At 38.3% G+C, this 19,918-nt stretch overlaps 1 protein-coding gene across 1 annotated transcript in view; it reads left to right on the plus strand.

The window, feature by feature from the left end:
- The first annotated feature begins 2,567 nt into the window (after positions 1 to 2,567).
- Positions 2,568 to 19,918, plus strand: part of cep162 (centrosomal protein 162) — a 32,957-nt gene continuing 15,606 nt past the window's right edge. Inside the window, exons 1-16 of the mRNA XM_027002276.2 lie at positions 2,568 to 3,243; positions 4,180 to 4,336; positions 10,955 to 11,107; positions 11,217 to 11,400; positions 11,549 to 11,631; positions 12,059 to 12,126; positions 12,441 to 12,471; positions 12,561 to 12,686; positions 12,862 to 13,044; positions 13,228 to 13,309; positions 13,404 to 13,656; positions 14,394 to 14,625; positions 14,888 to 15,039; positions 15,343 to 15,531; positions 18,044 to 18,181; positions 19,209 to 19,321. Of these exons, the coding sequence (XP_026858077.2) occupies positions 3,184 to 3,243; positions 4,180 to 4,336; positions 10,955 to 11,107; positions 11,217 to 11,400; positions 11,549 to 11,631; positions 12,059 to 12,126; positions 12,441 to 12,471; positions 12,561 to 12,686; positions 12,862 to 13,044; positions 13,228 to 13,309; positions 13,404 to 13,656; positions 14,394 to 14,625; positions 14,888 to 15,039; positions 15,343 to 15,531; positions 18,044 to 18,181; positions 19,209 to 19,321 (2,204 nt within the window). The 5' untranslated portion in view covers positions 2,568 to 3,183. The remainder of the gene's footprint in view (positions 3,244 to 4,179; positions 4,337 to 10,954; positions 11,108 to 11,216; positions 11,401 to 11,548; positions 11,632 to 12,058; positions 12,127 to 12,440; positions 12,472 to 12,560; positions 12,687 to 12,861; positions 13,045 to 13,227; positions 13,310 to 13,403; positions 13,657 to 14,393; positions 14,626 to 14,887; positions 15,040 to 15,342; positions 15,532 to 18,043; positions 18,182 to 19,208; positions 19,322 to 19,918) is intronic.

The raw sequence follows: 19,918 nt of genomic DNA on the forward strand, positions 1-19,918 counted from the left end.
ACACCTGGTGCTTAGCATTACTAACAATCTTTAGCAGTCACATAATATCCCATATCCAAACTTGGAGAAGTCCATCAATGAACATGTCAAGTTAATGGCAAACATCCCTGTGACAATCACTCTTTAATTTACATTTGCTTACTATTAGTCATTATATAAATACACTATATAGAATGATAGAATGGATGTCACTTCACTCTGAGAGACTGTACTAACACTGCATACTTTGTCCTGAAAGAGATGAGAGATTTAGAAGATTGATTTTGTAAGGTCTAGTTATCAAACTACAATCTTCAGCTCAATGTGTGTTGTCTGTTACATTAAAACTAGACCACAGTCAGTCTCCCAAAATGTAGAACCTGATGAAATGCAACACTCTATGTGAGATTTAAATGTACAAAATATACTTGGAATGATCTTACTGTTAGAGCACTGGGAGCAGTTGGATACCAAATGAAGGTCAGTCCAATTACCCATGATGGAATATAACATCACCTCCCCTTCAAATAATAAACTTAAAAAATAGTGAACAGTCTTGTATGAATATGAATCAGAATGAGGAAGACAGAGTGGTGCAGGCAGGTATTCGTAAGGTTGTCGAGCTATCACCTCCTAGCATCCCAATGTCAAGAAGACAAGAGAGGACAATGCCTTCATTAGGCCTGGGTAGTGAGTGGATGGGACACAGTATATTTACATATGAAATGTAAGAAGAGGAATGACATTCCAGGTTTCACATACTAATCACGCATTCAAATATTTTATTCAAACAGGATCAGATAGATCCAGAAACAAGAGATCAACAAGATTTTCACTCTCAGATCCCCCTGTCTGGTATATATCAGAGATGCTATTGCTGCAGGATTTATGATTTGCTCTGGTATGGTATGGCTTGTACAGATTTTTATGTAGTTAGAGGGTTATATTCATTTAGGATAAGTATTTTACTCCCTCTATGTATCTCACTTTCACACAGATCATAAATTAAATTTGTTATGTATATAATATGGTTGTTTATTTGGCATTTTAATTATTATTGGGCATCATTATTTTCAGAAATGCTAGTGTAATAATGATCCAAAGAGTGGAGTACATCAGTGAAGTTTCATATATGAAACAACACTGCCCTCAAGGGGAATAAAATTCTACATAAATATTCACAGGCATACAGCAGCTGTTCATTCATTCATTCATCTTCTAAATTGCTTAATCCAATTCAGAGTCACAGGGGACTGAAGCCAAAGCCAGCAGTAGAGGGTGCAAGGCAGGAACCAACCCGACACAGGGCACCAGTCCATCACAGGGCATACATAGGCCAATGTAGATACATCAGTCAACCTAACATGCACATCTTTGGAATGTTAGAGGAAACCAGGTCAGTGGAACTGTGAGGAAGCAGTACTAACCACTGTACCGCTGTTTGTTGTGCCGTTAAAGACACTTCAGTAAGTTAGTATTCCAAAACGACATCATAAATAATATAAAAACCTCATTAATATCAATTCATTTATGTAGTTTTAATTTTCATTTTATTTTGGATAAATAAAATATGTCCACCCAAACATATGTTGTTGACAAGTGTTAGGGTTTAAGGGGCTGGTTTAGTGAAATCCATCAAAGCTGCCCTTGCTTATTGTAATTCCTATGAATGTTTCATGAGTAAGCTTTAACTAGACAAAAAAAAAAAAAACATTATACATAAATATTATACATTCATTATACATTCATAAAGCAGTATCATGAAAAAACAGCATATGTTTTGAAGGTTATAGGATGTTATGAGTGCTGTGAAATTCTCAGTTTCAGATATAAGGTGGGAAAGGTTCCATGGTGGGTAGTTTCTGGTTTGCCACTATGCAAAATGGTAAACCTCAGTATCAGTGTCTTTTCACTTATACAGTATGCATTAATCAGCTTATTTTAAGATTGGTGAAAGAAATGTTGTGTTAGATTGGTTGACACCACATACAAGTAAATGAGTGGCTCTTAATTATACCCATTCTGCTGACAGCTACAGGAGCCAGGTGAATAAAGAGGTAATAAATGTCGTGATTTCTATTTTTGTTTCAGCAGCTAGTGAGTTCCAGCAGACATTTCTTTGATTGTCAGGTAGGTTACTTAACCTATGTCAAGAGCAAAAAAACCAAAACAAAATGAGAAGCATCTTTTTATTTTTGAGTCGACGATGCATGCCAGTGGATCCCCCTGAATACACCTGTTTAGTATGAAACAGCTTTAAAATCACCAGTCCCCAAAGGTTTTGTTCCCTACAACCTACTTTTATTTCTATGTGGTGGTGTATGAGTGTCATGATCTCCAACCTGTTATTTACCACTATAAACAAACAACGGTGAATTTAATTTAAAATCGGTTGAATGTTTTATCGCCTATTCTATTGTACATTGTTTTCTATGCCATATTGTAATCATGATAAAGGTCTTTTTTTTATAAAGGAGTCAATCATCACCGCGTAACCGTACTGTGGGTGGCGAAAAAGGCGGAAATGCACCAAAGATTATAAACTATAAACACATCGAAGAAGAAGAAGAAGAAGAAGAAGAAGAAGAAGAAGCAGAAGAAGAACCAATAAGCTTACAGTAATCCTTCCCCGGCTTCAGTCGTGGGAAGCTATAACAACATATGTGGCATTGAATATTTTGTTTTGTTTACAAATGAGAGTTAAAGTTGAAAACACCTTGCAGCTTTACCATTTTATTTAGCTAGCGTTAGTTATTTAGAGTTCATTAGTTCTCTGATTACGGTCGTGTATGATTAGCTAAATGTGCTGGCGCTAGCTACGTAGGTAGCTATAATAACTTGCCAAACCTACAGTTAATACCGCTTTTGAGTTAGGTCCAACGACTAGCTAGCTAGATTGTACAGTTACGTACGGTTTAGAATAAATGATTAAACTGTTGCATTATCTACATATCCGATAGATCGTTTGTCTGCCTATAAGACTAATGGCACCCACGCACAGCTGTTTAGTTTGTAATGATTGTTTATAGCTAGTCTTAGCTAGCTAGCTATACACAAACAAGCTACTTGGCTTTTAGCTAGCTAGCTAGGTTAGCAAACGTGTCTGACCGGCTGAAGTGTGTGCCTTAGGAAACAAATTTAGCTGGATAGCTAGTTAGCAAACTACATATCTAACCTAGCTAATTTAGCTAACGCAGACTGAAAATGGCTTGCCGACTGACGAAAGAGGAGCTGGACCAACAGTTTGAACAGTTTTTGAGAGAGGTGAGAGTATTTGTTAAATAACTTCAGTCATTTTCTAAACGAAGTGCTTCAGGTCAAAGGAAAACAAAGTTACGCAGTTCAGGGATCCCTTCAAGAGTGGAATGAACAAGAATATTGCTTACGTTAGCGTTAGGTTTCCCATCTCACCTGCAGTTACTTAACGTGTCTAGCTTTGCTTAGGATAGCATACTCACGTCTTACCCAAGAACGTGCAATATCATAATACAGTCACACTGACCTTTGTTTTCCTTTGGTCTTCTGAGTGCACTAAACGGGATTTTTAGTTCAGTTGCTATGGAAACCCAGGCCTATAGTTTCCCATGGTTAAGGAAATTAAGTAGCTAAGCTATGAGCAAAACTAAATTTCAGTTGTTTTCACATCTTAATTTTAATATGAAGTCATGTTTTGAATTACACCTCAGGTTTATATCAAGTGTATATTCAGTGTAAAATTCAGGGAAAATAGTCACACTTAAACATTACTGTTCACACTTTCGATGTGGTAAATGTTAAGTGATGTTTTATAGAATTTACGCCTAGATCATCATATGATTATTGTTGTTATTTGCAAAGATGCCATCCTTTGGTAATATTACCTTTTTTAATTTATCTTTTCTGGGGAGGGATGGCGCAATGGGGTGTAATAAATTTGGCCTGTTTATTTTTATCTTTGAATAGCAGCCTAATGTAAATTGATTTTTTTTAGTTTAATGTGAACACACTCCAGTTAAACATAACTCCTATTTGGTTAACTTAAATCACTGAATTTCTAATCAGGTGTTCTGCGACCACTAAATCTAGATATGTCATTAAATTCTGAATTTATGTTTGTTATACAAACTTTCCGGAATACTTTCCTGTACAATGATGCATCACTTTAAAAACTCAGCACCAGTGCACTACAGTTCCTTTTTCATCTTCTGCTCCTCCCTCTAGTCAGTTTCTGATGACTCCATTGAATTTGGCCACAACTCTACTCGACCCAGTGTCCTAAACCACTTGGGAAATGTACCACAAATGCAAACAAAGAAAAGCCAGGGGTCTGTACCTTGGTGGCAGAAGGATGATGACAGTGAAGAGTGCCTGGGGAAAGGTAGGTTTCAACAACAAAACCAAATCACCAGCCTGAGACATGAGTTGAGAGAAATATAATGAAATATGGATTTATTTACTCTCTTAAATTTGGATTAATTGTAAGTAAATTGTTGAATGGGATTGGCTTTCTTTTGATTTGACAACGTGTATTTTTTTTTTAGCTGTGAAAAAAAAATGACTGTTTTACAGACTGGCAAATGGTGGCATCAGTCAATTAACTTATGAGTACATAAATATGGCCAAAAGTCCCTGTATATGTAGGTAGAATAGATCTGCTTGAGAAACTGACACCCAAGTCTACACTTTGCTTTTATACACACTAAGGTATTGTCCTTTAGGATACTTCTACATTATTGTAATTTCTGCCTTTGTTGCACTCTACAATTGGTATGTAATTTGGTTCCATCAGTCATGCACACCCAATAAACCCAATGGTCATTCTTTATAAATATAATGCAGCATCATGTACCTGTTAAGAGTATGGCAGGTTGTTGGTAAATGGAATAGCATACAAGAATATGCAATATCATAATGCAGGCATCCTGATCTTGAGTTTCCTTTGGTCTTATGAGTCCACTAAACTAGATTTGGTCTTTCAGTTTGGTAAATGTTAAGTGATGTTTTATATAACTTATGTCTAGATCAGATTATTATTGTTATTTTTATTATTCTTATTATTGTTGTTATTATTTGCAAAGATGCCATCCTTTGCTGATATTGCTATATTAACTTTTTTGTTTCTGTTAGGGTATGACAGGATGTTTAAATGGTAAAGCCATGTGTGCTTTCAGTGTAGGCAAGGTAAAATAACAGAGCTGTGTAGTATCTGTTAGCTGCTCAACAGGCTATAGTCTGAAAGGTGTGTTATATTATATACCCTCATAATAAACCTGAAAGCTTATGTGGCCTTTCTTTAAAACAATCAGCAGTCTAGAGACCACAGCTTTTATTTGCAAAGACATATCTATGGGTCACTGTAGGACATTCAGTGTTGATATGATGGTGTGATGTTATGTAAATGTTGTAGACATTATCAGTATATATATGGCTGCCATGGTAAATTATGGTTTATTAATATTATTTAAAATTAATGTTATTTAATGTATAATGTCAGGATATTTAAAACAGAATGTTCTTCCTTTAGAGAAAGTGTGGTAAACTAAGTTAAAGCGAACATGATGTGGGTCAAAACTGAAGATCATAGCTAAGCTGGGTACCAGTTATAGCTGTAAGGTGGTCTCAAACCCAGGTCAGCTGGGTGATGACACCAACAGCCTACGGGTGAGCAACCACACTCTAACAGTGGTGGGCCGAACAGTTAGAGCTTGGATCAGGAAAACAAAAGGAAAAACTAAACACCACACAGGGCGTGGGAAAAAGGGAAAACAAAGGACACCAGGGGAAGAAATGGCACCCCAGATGCACTGGGGAAAACTCAAACTTCCCAAACAAAACCAGAAAATGGGGAGGAACTTGAATGGCTAAGGGAAGCCTCGGGAGAGAGACAGACTCGAGAGGGAAAACTGGAGAGAGGAGGGGATGTGTCGAAACACGGACACCCTCGCAGCACAAAAGTGAGGTGTAGCACAAGAGCTCACAGACTTCAATACCTTAAGTTACCAGGTAGGAGCTTGGCACAGAACTTTGTCAAAGACCCAGCACTGAATGACTGGGTCACCGGGCTTATATAAGGTCTAACCCAGCTGTTGGGTGTTAAGCCTGATTAGTGGTGTGGTTGACTCGAGGCCTCCCTCTGGTGGCCGGAGGGGGCCTCGGCCTGGTGCCAACCCTTACAATAGCAGACTACCAAGACTAAGTGAAGTACTTGAAAGGCTGCTGGTAAATGTGAATGCAGCACTATGGACAATCACTACTGTGACCATTACTGAGATCAACCAGCTGGTATTCACCACAGCAACAATGATGCATGAGTTGCTTGGCTACAAGACAAACATCATCTAGGAGCAGTATCCTGTGTGGAGAAGGTTGGAAGCCAAGATAAGGGCAACGCAGAGAGAAGTTAACCAGCTATAAGAACTGTGGAAAAGTGTGATGAAGGTACCTGAGAAGTACAACAAGCTCTCCCTGCCTGAAGCCTTGGAGACTGCCAAGCAAAGATCAACAGCTGACCATCTGAAAAGGTACACAAGAGAAATAGAAGCCAGGAGAATAAAAAGGATGTTGTCCAAAAAGCATACTGGCTGAAGAAGCTTACTGCACTCCATAAATGCCTGGCAGATGAACCAGCTGCTAACATATGGAACCCACACTTAAATGTTAACTGTGCCTGGCGATACTGATCCTGAAGCACCCCGAGAAAGGGCAATTCCATCCAACTAGAGGCCAATAACCTGCCTCTGCACAACTTGGAAAATCCTGTCAGGCATCACTGCAGCTAAGATGAATAGACACATTGCTATAAAGGCATTGGCAAGAGTACCAGAGGAGCCAAGAATCAGCTGCTAGTGGATAAAACAGTCACTCGAGACTGTAAGACCATATAGGCCAACCTGTGCACCACCTGGATTGACTACAAGAAAGCCTATGATTCAATTCCCCACACATGGATCCTGGAATGCTTGAGGCTATATAACATCAACAGGAGTCTAAGAGCCATCATTAAGAACCCTAGAGGCCAGCTTCAGGCCAATAGCACAAGTCACCATCAAGTGCAGGATTTACCAAGGAGATGCCCTGTCCCCGCTACTGTTCTGCATAGGCCTGAACCCCCTCAGTGAGTTCATCACCAAGAGTGACTACAGATACCCGCTACAGAATGGAGCAACCATCAGCCACCTCCTCTACCAGTTGTATTCCAGAATTGAATGAGACATCGCCTCTAATACATCTCACTAGGGTATACAGGAACTGTATTGGAATGTCATTCGGACTGAATAAGTGTGGCCAGATGGTTACAAGGAGAGGGAAGGTAGCTAGAGCTGAGGGGATTGTACTATCAGTAGGCAACATAACAGATGTTGAGGGCAGCTACAAGTACCTTGGAATCCCACAAGCAAGTGGGAATCACAAATAGGCCACAAGCAAAAAAGCTACAGCCAAATACCTAAAAAGAGTGAGTCAAGTCCTGAGAAGTCAGCTGAATGGGAAGAACAAGATCTGAGCTATCAGCATTAAGAAAAGATCTGGGCTATCAACAAAAGACTTGAAAACCCCAGAGATATTTTATTTCAGGCCCATTTGTAGGTGGATTATCATAGACTATTAGTAGTAACATTTGCCTGAATGGATTTCTTTCTGTAGTTCCAAAGATGGAGAAGTAAAGTCAACAAATGTCATGGTTCAAGCAGTGAGTGTCAACTCCATTGTTTTATACCCTTAGAGAGATTACAGACTGTCATATCCAATTATCAGGTGCACTTTGACTTGACAAGGTCAAATCATTCTAAATCATGTGGAACTAAGCCTTTGATCATGCTTAACTTTTGTGAAAACATATGATGTGTGGGAAAGGTAAAACGTGGAATATGAATATATTGGTTAAAGTAAATGCAAACTGAATTTATGCTGAGTATCCCTGTACCCTATACATTTTATATTATAGAAAGATAAGAAGAATGTTTAGTCCAAAATATGTGACAAATTGTTGTACCTTGGTGGCATGACAGTGATGTCAGTAAATGTAAGATTAGTTATCCTTGTCTGAGTAGACCCAATGTTTGATAGAGGGCATGCCCTACACATTTCCAAGTGCCAAAATAATGCAGTAAATGACCTTGCACACAAAAAATATAATGCAAATAAACAACTAAGCCTACATGTTAGATATCAGCTATCTTCTCCTTTTTACTTCTATTCAGTTCACAGAGGATAAATTAGCATGTAAATGTCCCAATGTTGTGTACATAATGTAGAAATGAAGAAAACATTTACTACTCATGTAGGCTGCACAGAATCATAGGCCTATATGGCCAAATGGTATCCCCAAAAATATGAGAACATCAGACTTTTCTTTCCAGTAATTAAAATCCACATAGGTATAATGAACAAACATGGCAAGCATTCAGAAAGAGATAAGTCATCTCCTTATCTGCTTTCCTCTTTTCTTTTCATTCTCGGTGAGAGCTCACGAAGCAAAGGAAGGAAATGAGGAGAGTCAAATGATGGGAAACACGCACGCTTACTTTTACTACGTAGGGCCATCATGTCTGACATCTATTGTGTTTGACATCACAGAGCAAAGGATCACTCTTAAAGTTCACACAGAGTTCCTTTGACAAAGTGTATCAAACATGTCAGCATCAAACATGTCAACATGCCATTGATGTAAATTCATATTTATTTATTTTTCATAACCTTCAAACAAATGTTAATTTGCTGTATTGTTTTATCTGTACGCTATATGAAATGCATTCACATTAATTACTGCTGCTAATAGTCAGACACACCAATTAACCAATTTTTTTTAAGTTTAAAAAAAATGCATTACTTATATGGAAACGGGTTGAAAAGTTTTAGCAATTCTGCTCATCTACTTATGTGTTAGGACAGTAGTTAAGATGTACTTAACATATTTGGTATAACTATCATAAAACCTGTCCCTTATAAGTAAAACTTGTTATTGTTTGGCATTTAAACTGTCGGTATGCATAGGCACTCTCTGGGCAGTCGTTTAAGTGTGATGGAAACAATTTAACCAACCAGACACCACTATATGCAATTGCAAAGTATCAGAATCTCTCTTCAAAAGTTCTTTTCAACCATTCTGCCAGGCATTTTGGTAAAAAATTTGTCAAGTCTGGAACTTGATTTTCACCTTACAAACATGTATGATGTAACCAAAAGTACACATAATTGAAGGGCACACATGATGTAATGGGCAGTATCACATTATATGGCCAATTAAACACTTGAAAACAGAATATTGGTGCATATTTCAAAATAATGGACATCACAACTAATGTAAAATACAAGCTTATGTGTCCTGGGAAATGCAATATATTTTTTAAAAACCAAAAACATTTGAAAGGTAAAATTAAAACTACCAGGAAGGTTGTAGACTGCTAAATTATTTTTTTTTAAATAATACACCATATTTTGGAGCAAGATTTCAATAATTGGCATAACTGTCACCTAAGGAATACAACCTGAGTGGCCTCTGTTTCGTCAGTGTCCTCAAGTCTGTCTGAGTAGTCTGAAGTTCTTCAAACACATGGAAAGGGAGACATTCCCATTCAGTATGAAGAACTGTTTTGTTGTTGAGTGAGTGAGTCATTGAGAGAGTGTGTGTGCTGGTGCCTTTCAATGTCAGTCAAGGGACACTGAGTTTCATCAAATTTCCACTTCCATAATTCCAAGAACCAAGGTAAATGTATATTGTGTGTTTCCAGAGCTGTTTTCCCTGAGATTTCATTGTATTTTATTGCTCTGATACATCTTGAAATGATTAAATCCATGCATTTTTACTAATTAATTAATTATTTATATTTCTTACCCACTCTTTCTCTGTCCTTGTCACTTTCTGTTCTTTCCTTCAGGTAAAGCTGACAAATGTGGCTTTTTTTCCATTAAGGATAAAAACATCCTAGCTGTTAACATTCAGTTGGAGAGTAGGCAGAAACAGAGTGCTCTTTTAGATGCAGCTCAGTTAATTTAACTTACATATGTGAATTGAGCTTATATATTAGCCCTAGACTTAGACATCACCAGAAGTGTGTGTTGTCTTTGTTATCTTTGTTCCATGTAGCTTCCAATATATTGCCACACACATTTTTAAGTGGGATTTGTGTGCCGGTTTTTCACACTACTATTAAAAACCTGTTGGTATGAATGCATTTTAAGTCTTAACTTGTTTCTGCTGCTTTTTGTTTTTTGGGTTCCACACCCTCTACTAACCATGGTCTTCATTAAGCCCATACTTAAGCCTCACAGTAAGACCCTTCACATTCAGCCAAGTGGGCAAAAGTTGTCTGCCTAATCAGGAGACTTCCTACAACACAAATAGGCAGAAGAGCTTTGAACATATGGAAGCAAAGATAAACAGTCTGTCATGAATATAGAGAAGCAAAACCAGAAAATTAGTCATTCAAAAAGTGCAATTATTCAGAAGAAAAGGTGGAGGTCAGCAGACGGCAGTTTGTCTGGGTCAAGTGCTAAGTTCAAGTTATGGCGGAGAACTCTCACAGTACACTGAGACACTGAGAGTAGTGCCAGTAAAATCAGAGATGTATGTACATCAATACTGCCTCTTAGAAAACTTTCACTGTTCTTCCTCCTGGATTAAGCTTTTTTAGTTTGTTTTAATTTGTCATCTTTCTGTTCCTTGGTGATGCTTTTGATGATGCTCAAACTCTGAAAAAGTGTTGATTATTTAAAATTAATATTCACGTTCTTTAGTCACTTAAGCCTGATGGGCAAGATTGAGATAATGGAACTAATACCTGCAGGAGTTCAGACTTCATTTTCCTGCTGTCATTTTATAAAAATTAGATAGATTCCCCAAGGAAAACACTTGTTCATTAATCATGTTATCTCAAACTCCAGCTAGAGGCATTATTTAAAATTTGTGAAGATGTTAATGAACCACTAATGGGATCTATACTAGACAATGTGTCATATTTTGGTATATGCCCAAATTGTGATTTTATTTTACTGGTAGGAATGATAGAACCTGGGAAGACCTTCCGCAAATCATTAAGGAGGTCACACTCCGTCCAGGAGATGGAGGAAGATCAGCTGAAGCGACACTGCTTTGAGTACAATCCCAAAGGAGCCCCAGCCATCTTCACTAGAGACAGTCTAGAGCCTGAAGGTTGGACTCACAGCCTTATCCACAGCCCTCTTTGTTTTAAAATCTTTATCACTAAATTGTTTGCCAAGCTCTTCGGTAAGCGCACTCTTATATTTTGGGTTGCTCACAGATTTGCTGGTGGTGACTGGGTCTGCGTTGAGTGCCACTGCTTTAGGCCTGGAACAGGGGCATGGAGAGGAGGAGAGACCAGGGCTTTTAGATGACCTGGGCAGAGGAACCGAGGCTATAGCTGGCCTTACAACACTCAGACGAGAATTGGAATCTTGCAGCTCCACTTTGAGCTCTCCAGAAAGGTGATGAGATGTACATAGCTAATAATGAGCTGAGAGGAAAAAAAGGTCGCTATATGGCTATATGGATATGAAGCATTGTAGACTTAGGTAATAGTCTTGAGTGAGAACGGTTGCAAATTCATGCTTGTAGTTGTGTATGTGCTTTCAGAAGGGAGCATATTGCTATGATAAATCAGAATCAAATGGAAGATGCTGAAAGACTTTTGGCTTCTGCTAAAGAAAACCATCCAGGTGAGTACAACCTACTCCCTTTCCTTGTGTGTTTTTTCTTTCCCAGCAGCCAGTTTCCTCTGCAGTAGGAAACTTCCACCCCTCACAAAACATTCCGCGATGGTGAAACACTTTGTATTTTAGTGCATGTAAACTTTTTGTTTAAAATATTGACCATGCAGTGGTTAGGTTAGGTTACATGCAGTGTAACCTAACAACCTGCCACTTTAACACACTCAAGAAACATAAATAGTAAGCATATAGCTTTGTCTTCTAACATACTGCATCTCTGACTGACCACAAAAACAGCTTGTTTCCTTCCTCCTCAAAGCTGTGCTGTCACTAACTTAAATTGGAATAATTTTGATAATTTATATATTTAATTTATATAAAGGAATGCTTGAGGTATAAATGATGATTGCTAAATGTGTCACTTGTGTCCACACAGAATCTCCTGCTTACAGTGAAGATTTTGATGATGACGCAAGTGACTATCCCAAAGAAGCTATAGAGAAGGTGAGTGCATCATTTGGCATCTTCATGTTTACCTTTAGTCATTTAACTGGTGTTTTCTTCCTAGGGGTTAGCCATCTTACCCCACTGTACTGTCAGACTAGAGCTTTGCGTATGGAGGATTAAATCCATTAATACAAAATAATAATGTTCCTCCCAACCAGATATTTTGAGTATTTCTTGTCTGATAATTGATGTTTGATTTGGCCTTTGTAAAATGCTAAAAATGTATAATGCTCAGTGTAATTTTATCTATTACTTTAAACATGCTGTGTTAAGGAATATGGGTGATTTCCTTGCCTTTTTGTTTGGTTTAGAAACCTGAAAGGTGTGGGATGTTGGCTAAAGGTAAGCAATTTTGTGTGCATCCATACCTATTTTGTGTGTGTGTGTGTGAGAGAGATACATACATACACTGATGTTTTCTCTTGTTATAGTGTCGCTGCATGATTCTCTCAACTCAACGGATGGCCCTGTAGTGCCTCCTCTAGGCAGTGAAGTGGTAAAGAGAACAGAATGGTCCAGCTCCAGAATGGCAGATGCATCAGGGCCAGCAGCCACAGGTTTGTTCGCATCTCTACTGATCATATTGGAAAAATGTGCACCCTGTAGTCACCGTTATCGGCCATGTCTTTTTATTTAACCCATTTGTTCCTCCTTATTTCTTGTTTGATTTTAAGTCTTTACATGCTCACTCCCTCTTTCTTTATGTCTCTCTGCCTTTACTGCTGTCTCCAGGTCAGTCATATGGTCAAAGTGGGGTGAGCGACATGGAGGCACTGCAGGAGGCGTACAGACAAATAAGTCACTCAGTGGGGGAGTTTGAGGAGAGAGAGCAGGAGCCCAGCAGGAGCCCTGCTTCCCCCGTCACTCCAAAGTGTTCCAGAGAAACCCTGAAGCATGTTTCCACTGTAGAGTCAGGTGAGTATTAGTGACAGGTGTCCAGCAATGAATCTTGTTTCCTTTTTATAATGAGCTTTTTAGTAAGTTGTCAAGGTTTGATCTGATCAGCCATGGTTTTAAATGCCAGGAGGGGTCAGATCACCAAGGTATGTACTTGGACCCTCTATTAAAATCCATCAAGACCTTGTTTTTGTGTTGAAGACTTACCAACTGCAGAGGAACTTATGCGTGCTATCGGACCAGATTCTAGTTTCACATATGACTCGCCTCTCCATCTCCAAAAGTGAGCTTCATAGAATGCATTACGGATGGATATATACATTTTGGTGTCAGAAATCATTAAGGATGGAAAGATTGAATCTGTACGTCTAATGCAGTGAAGCAGCAGTCGATGTAAATGCTGAAAGGATGGCTTCAGATCACAGTCCTGTGAGAGCTAAAACTGAGGTCTCTGCTGGGGCTCTCAGTGGGACGGCGAGCGAGGGGCCCACAATGATGGTGCTGAACCCAGCCTCCCCCCAGCAGAGACACATGAACATCACCGAGGAGGTAAAAAGGCTCATGCAGGAGAAGGAGATCTCCCCTCAGGAATCCACCAGTGTCTCCAACAAGGGCAGGAAAAAGCAGCAGGTGAGGAAGAACTGCAGGCATTCTTTATTTATTAATACGTCTAATGGAGAAAATTGGTTTACATAAACACATCAAGCTAAATATAACAATTGATAAAATCACATTAAATAGAAACATTTCATTTTCAAATCTGAAAATGAAACAAAGGGTTCATACCTACTTACATACAGAAACCTGAAGAAATTTCATTTCACTTGTCCCTCTCATTGACCAACAATTGCACTGGGGATAAAATGGAGTCTTGGAGTCAAACTGTTGACCTTGGTGTTACTACCACCATGCCCTACCTGCTCTAGCAGGTGAACTGCAGGTGTAGATCTATAGATCAAAATTACAAAATGATAGTGTGCCTGAAAATTTAATCAAAGATTTCACTCTCTTGTACAAAAATGAATACATTTACCTCCTATCCTATATGTATTTGGACTCTTCCTCAGTTCTGTCTGACAGAGAACCCTCTCTGCATTCATTTATTCCAAAAAATGTCATTATTGGCTCATTATTTCTGTTAAATACCACCTAAAGTTTCTTCTGTGTGTTAGTCTAGAGAGATAATAAATAGAGTACCAGGAGTTCAAGGCCTGAGAGGGAGAGAAAGTAAGAGCAAATTATGATTTTTGGTCTTTTCTTGCAGATTATGGCTACAGGCCCTGCCTCTTCATCTCACTGTGCTTTCCTGTGATTGTGATAATGATGATAGTGATGGTCACTGGTTTGATATGAAACCTTTATTTTAGGTTCTGGGTAGACCCAACACCACAGCTCCTTTTTCATGTTTATCTAAAAAAGCTCCAGTCCCATCTGGGAGAAATAAGGAAGCTGAGATCGGGCTGAGATCATTACCTAAGACTTCTGCACCCAGCAAGACTGGTCAGATAGTTAAACCACCATCTTCACTGGCTGCAAGAAAGAGTCGGAGCCAAATCGCCAAAAGGACATCCATTCATAGTCAGACACACATCAGAAAAGGTACTAACCTTTCTGCTGGTGATTTAAAAAAAAAAAAGTAAATAAATATAATTTATATTTATAGTGCTTTAGTGTATTATATTTATGACAATATAGCTCTACCTTTAGCTTCCAGCTGGGAAAAAAATACATTTAAATTATAAAGGAAAATATAATTATATATACATAAGTCTTCTGAGTAAGTGCAGTGGTGTTAACCACAGATATAAATGATGAATAATGCTTTTCTTTTAATCACAGCATTTTGCATGTTTCTCTTCAGGTCCTGACTCTGGTTTAAAAGTTAGAAATGAGCTTCTTACTTCAGTACAGTCCTTTGCTTCATTCTTGGAACACCAAATGGAAGCCAGTGGTTTGCAGACAGACTCTCCTTCCCAGTCAGATGGCAGCACACAGCATAGGACCGAGAGAACAGTGAGTAAACGACTGCTTTATCACCCTACCTGCAGTGGCCACATTAACATTTACAGCATTTAGCTGACGCTTTTATCCAAAGCGACTGACAATTATGACTGAGTACAACTTGAGCAATTGAGGGTTAAGGGCCTTGCTCAGGGGCCCAACAGTGGTAACTTGGCAGCAGAGGGCTTGAACCAGCAACCTTCCAATTACAAGTCAAGTACTTTAACCACTGAGCTACCACTGCCAAGTGGCCACAAGCTCAGTGATGCAACAGCAGACTTTACCCTCAGATTCCCTTTGTGTCTGCTCCATTAGCACAAGTCAGGAAAGGAATTGATGGGTAACAGAGGTGACAGGGGTCCAGACAGAGCCTCGGAACATTCCTTCCTGGACCGTCTGTCTGACCGAGGGAGAGAACTTCTCATCAGCGAGAAGCAGCTCCAGGAGGAGCACAGCAGAGAGGTCAGCGCTCTTCGGCAGGAGATTTACATGCTGGAGAGCAAGGCAAGTGCTTACACAGGCTCACGCTGCTTTACGGGTGTTGTAAGGGCTCAGCGCTGTACTAAGGGGACTCAGTGAATCGTGGTACCTTGAATTAACACTGACATTATATATACAGTTATGTGCAAAATAAAAGCAGTCTAACATCACTAATGTATTTAATTACTGATTTTGGCCGAAAAGATAATACAACATGGGAACAAATTCATGACTAGTTGTAGCCGAGTAATGGGCAACCAACAGAATCAACAGTCATGACATGCACACTGCTAATTGGGTGTAAATGATTCATTTAATGAAAGGGGCGTGTTCAAATTAATAGTAGTGTGGAGTTCAATTAGTGAGGTCATTTATTCTATGAAGAAACAGGTGTCAATTATAGCTCTTATTTAAAGAAGGAGGGCTCAGTGAGTAAAATGGGTTGTTCCAGACATTGTACCGAAGGAGAAAGAACTTTGATCAAGAAGTTGATTGGAGAGGGAAAAACATATAAAGAAGTGCAGAAAATAATTGGCTGCCAAGCTAAAATGATCTCAAATGCTTTAAAATGCCAAACAAAACCCAAAACACATGGTAGGAAAAGAAATACTACCATCCGTATAGATCATAGAATAAAAGGAATAGCAAAGAAGCATCCAATGATCAGCTGCAGGGAAATCAAAGGAAATCTTCAGTTACCTGCGTGTACTGCAACAATCAGAAGACGCCTACATGAAGCCAAACTATATGCAAGAAACCCTCGTAAAGTACCATTGTTGGAAAAAAAAATCTGTTGAAAAGGTTACAGTTTGCCAAAGAACACATTGACTGGCCTAAAGAGAAGCGGAGCAACATTCTATGGACAGATGAGAGCAAGATTGTTCTTATTGGGTCTAAAGGCCACAAACAGTTTGTGAGATGACCCATAAACACTGAATTCAAGCCACAGTACACTGTGAAGACTGTGAAACATGGAAGTGCAAGCATAATGGTTTGGGGATGTTTCTCCTACTTTGGAGTCAGACCCATTTATCGCATAATAGGCACCATGGACCAGTTTGAATATATCAGAATACTGGAAGAGGTCATGTTGCCTTATGCTGAAGAAGAAATGCCCTTGAAATGGGTGTTTCAGCAGGACAATGACCCCAAACACACCAGCAAGCAGGCAACATAAATGTTATGAAGTGGCCAGCCCAATTCCCAGACCTCAAACCGATTGAGAATTTGTGGAGTGACATCAAAAATGCTGTTTTTGATGCAAAACCCAAGAATGCAGAAGAACTCTGGAATGTAGTCCAGTCAGGCTAAAATATCTGTTCGCAGGTGTCAGATGTTAGTTGACTCCATGCCACACAGATGTACAGCAGTTGTCAGAAATAAAGGTTATACAACTAAACATCAGTTCAGTGATCAACAGAAAAGCTAAATCTTTAAACAACTTTCAGTTTATACTGTAAATACTTGAATTTGTAAATGAAAATGAAGACACTGCTGTTTTTTTGAACAGCCCATTATTCTTTTTTCTTCATTTTCAGTTTAAAAATGTATATTTTGTTCATGTTTTCATTTGGAATTGAATGTGCAGTGCTCCCAGTGCCTTTGTGTATATGGAAATAAATGCTGTTATGAGGATTGAGCTTTTTCTCAGTTGTTTTAAACACGCTGCTATTATTTTACACATAACTACATACGTATATAAAGGCCATTAGGTTATTCACTAAGTGGAACAGTAGATAAAGGGGGCGGTCAGGCAAAAGTGCTGAAAGCGTGAGTACTTGTGTTCAGTGAAGTCAGATTGAATGGACATTGGCATACCAAGCAGAAAACCAGAAGAATAACACAGCCTAAACAACAATTAGGCTTACCATGTTTTTCATTTTCTCTGAGAAATGTGTGGGTTTTAATGGAATGGCCCTTCGGGGGATATTTCTGCATCACTGGTTGCCATGGTGTTCATTTCACCCCTATGTTTGTGTGTGTGTGTGTGTGTGTGTGTGTGTGTGTGTGTGTGTTGGTGTTGGTGGGGGGGGGGGGCTGTGTGTGGGTGTAATAGTGAATGAGTTCATGTCCTCCATTTCTGAAAGTGTTTTGTAATAGAGGGCCTGGACCTCTGAGATGAGGCATCACAAAGCTTTCAGTGGTTCTGTTCTTCTGTACCTCTGCTTAACCTAGATAAGATTTATTGTTATAGTCTTGTTAGTCCACATTTGAGCTCTTTTAGAGTTTCTGTGTGAACATATATGCTGAATGGTAATAAGACTGAATGTTTGTTTCTTTAGTAAGAATTGATAGTTTTACTAGTTGTGAATTAAATGCATTAGCTTTGTGTATTTTTGAAAGCCGCATTATAATTTGATGTCCAAGCATGCCTTTATTATTTACAAAATACCCACAATAAATATTAAAAAGTACACACATTTTACCATGTGCAGTGATTCTTGGCTCATTATTGATAATGATAATGAGTTAGAAGAAAGTTGTTTGGTATAATTATAGATAAAAATTTATAAACCATGAAATGCTCGATCTTCAGCTACACAGTGTGCAAGAGGCCAGCAAGAAGCAGAGATGGAATTTTGGTGAGGCCTCAGACCCTGTAACAGAGGAGAAACTCAAACTGATTGAGAAAGAGATGAAGGAACAAGAGACTCTAATCCAGGGCTACCACATGGTAAGAGAGCATCTTCATCCTGGTCTTTGCACCTATACAGAGCACATATGCAATAAGTTGCAGTTTACACAATGTGGTCTTTTTTTTTTTTTTTTTTTTTTTTTTTTTTTTTTTTTTTTTCTTGTCTCTTATCCTAAAATGTAAATATATTAATTTAATAGGTCCTTGCTCTACAACATAACTTTAAATTAGAGTGGCTTTAAGTGTGATTCATGAGTTCATATGCAAAATAATTATACTATATTGATTTAGAATTGCCCATTATTTTTATATACACATTGGCTGAACTACCTTACAACCTAAAAACATGAAAGAGAAGGAAAGAGTATTGCAGCAAAGCGTAAATAATAGGTTATTTTAAACAACCTATGGGAATAACCTACATATTACCTATATGTAATCTACATATCGATCAACAAGACCAATAAAGGAGACTTATTAATCAACAAATTTGTAATAAAAGTATGCCTACACATTAATAGGAGGATCAGGAAGGAAAGATAGCTGTTGAGAACAGTGAAAGACCTAAGTTTAGCTAGACCTAGACCTAGACCTGCATGGCATGTTGGTAACTTGTTAATGGCATACAGCTTGAGGTTGAACCGTGGCATACAGCTTGAGGTTGAACCGTAACATCCATACCATGATGATTAGGGACAAATGCACGGACCATTACAACCTTAATATTAACTAATTACATAACGTCTACAAGCAGGCAGTTCTCCTTTTCTGTCTGTGCCTGAAGCACATAAAAGGTAAGCTAAGCACCAAGTGTGCATGTCTTTTAAGATAGGGGTTTTGGCAACTATTTCAGTATAGAAACTATTTAGCATTCACCAATAATTATGTTAATTTAAATCCTGCTTCTGTAAATTTGTGCTTTGTTGGTTTTCTTAAATGTGCCTTAAAACGCTGAGCGCAAAATGGCTGTGTATTTGCTTTTCTGTGTTGATTAGCTGATTAATGATTTAACATTTAAATTACTTGTGTGAAAAAGTCTTCAATGCTTTAAGTTTTGTCTTTGTAGGAGAATGAAAAATTGTACCTGCAAATGAAGGCCCTCCAGGCACAAAGTAAACATAATGAAGAGGCCATGTTTACAGAGAACCAAAGGCTACTCTCAGAATTAGCCCTCACTAAGTAAGACTTTTTCTTTCCTTTCTTTCATTTTTTCCTTCAGGCCCTTTTCACACTATGTCTCATGTGTTTTTAAAATGATGCAAGTTTGTGATACACATTGTACTTTGACATTCATTAACAAATTCATATCTGTATATTTGTATTTGATGTTAGATTTCTGCAACACTTTTGGTGGGGCTATACAATGCACGTGTGACACGTGTGTGTGATATTATACAAATCTGTACCTTTAGTATCTGTAGGGTTGGAATAAACTTGTGCAATGAATGGAGTAATGTATTTCAATATATTCTTGTCTGTATGCATAACTGAGCTAGCTTGTCCAGAGGGCATATAACACTCAGACACCATTGCTTCTGTATGTAAATTCCAGTTAAACATATTGAAAAGGCTACTACAATCACAGCTTTACATAGGACCTGCCTTAGCTTGTGTCAGTCACAATTAGTTTGTTGTCACAGTAGTTTCAGTTCTCATGTACTTCTCAACATTTTAAATATGAAAAAAAAAAGTGTTTAAACGATTATTATAGATTCAGATTATTTAGCAAATCTTTCATGCGTGTCTGCTTTTACAAACATCACTAACCTAATGTGT

Source organism: Electrophorus electricus, chromosome 10 (genome assembly GCF_013358815.1).
Source record: "Electrophorus electricus isolate fEleEle1 chromosome 10, fEleEle1.pri, whole genome shotgun sequence".
NCBI classification, from domain to species: Eukaryota; Metazoa; Chordata; class Actinopteri; order Gymnotiformes; family Gymnotidae; genus Electrophorus; species Electrophorus electricus.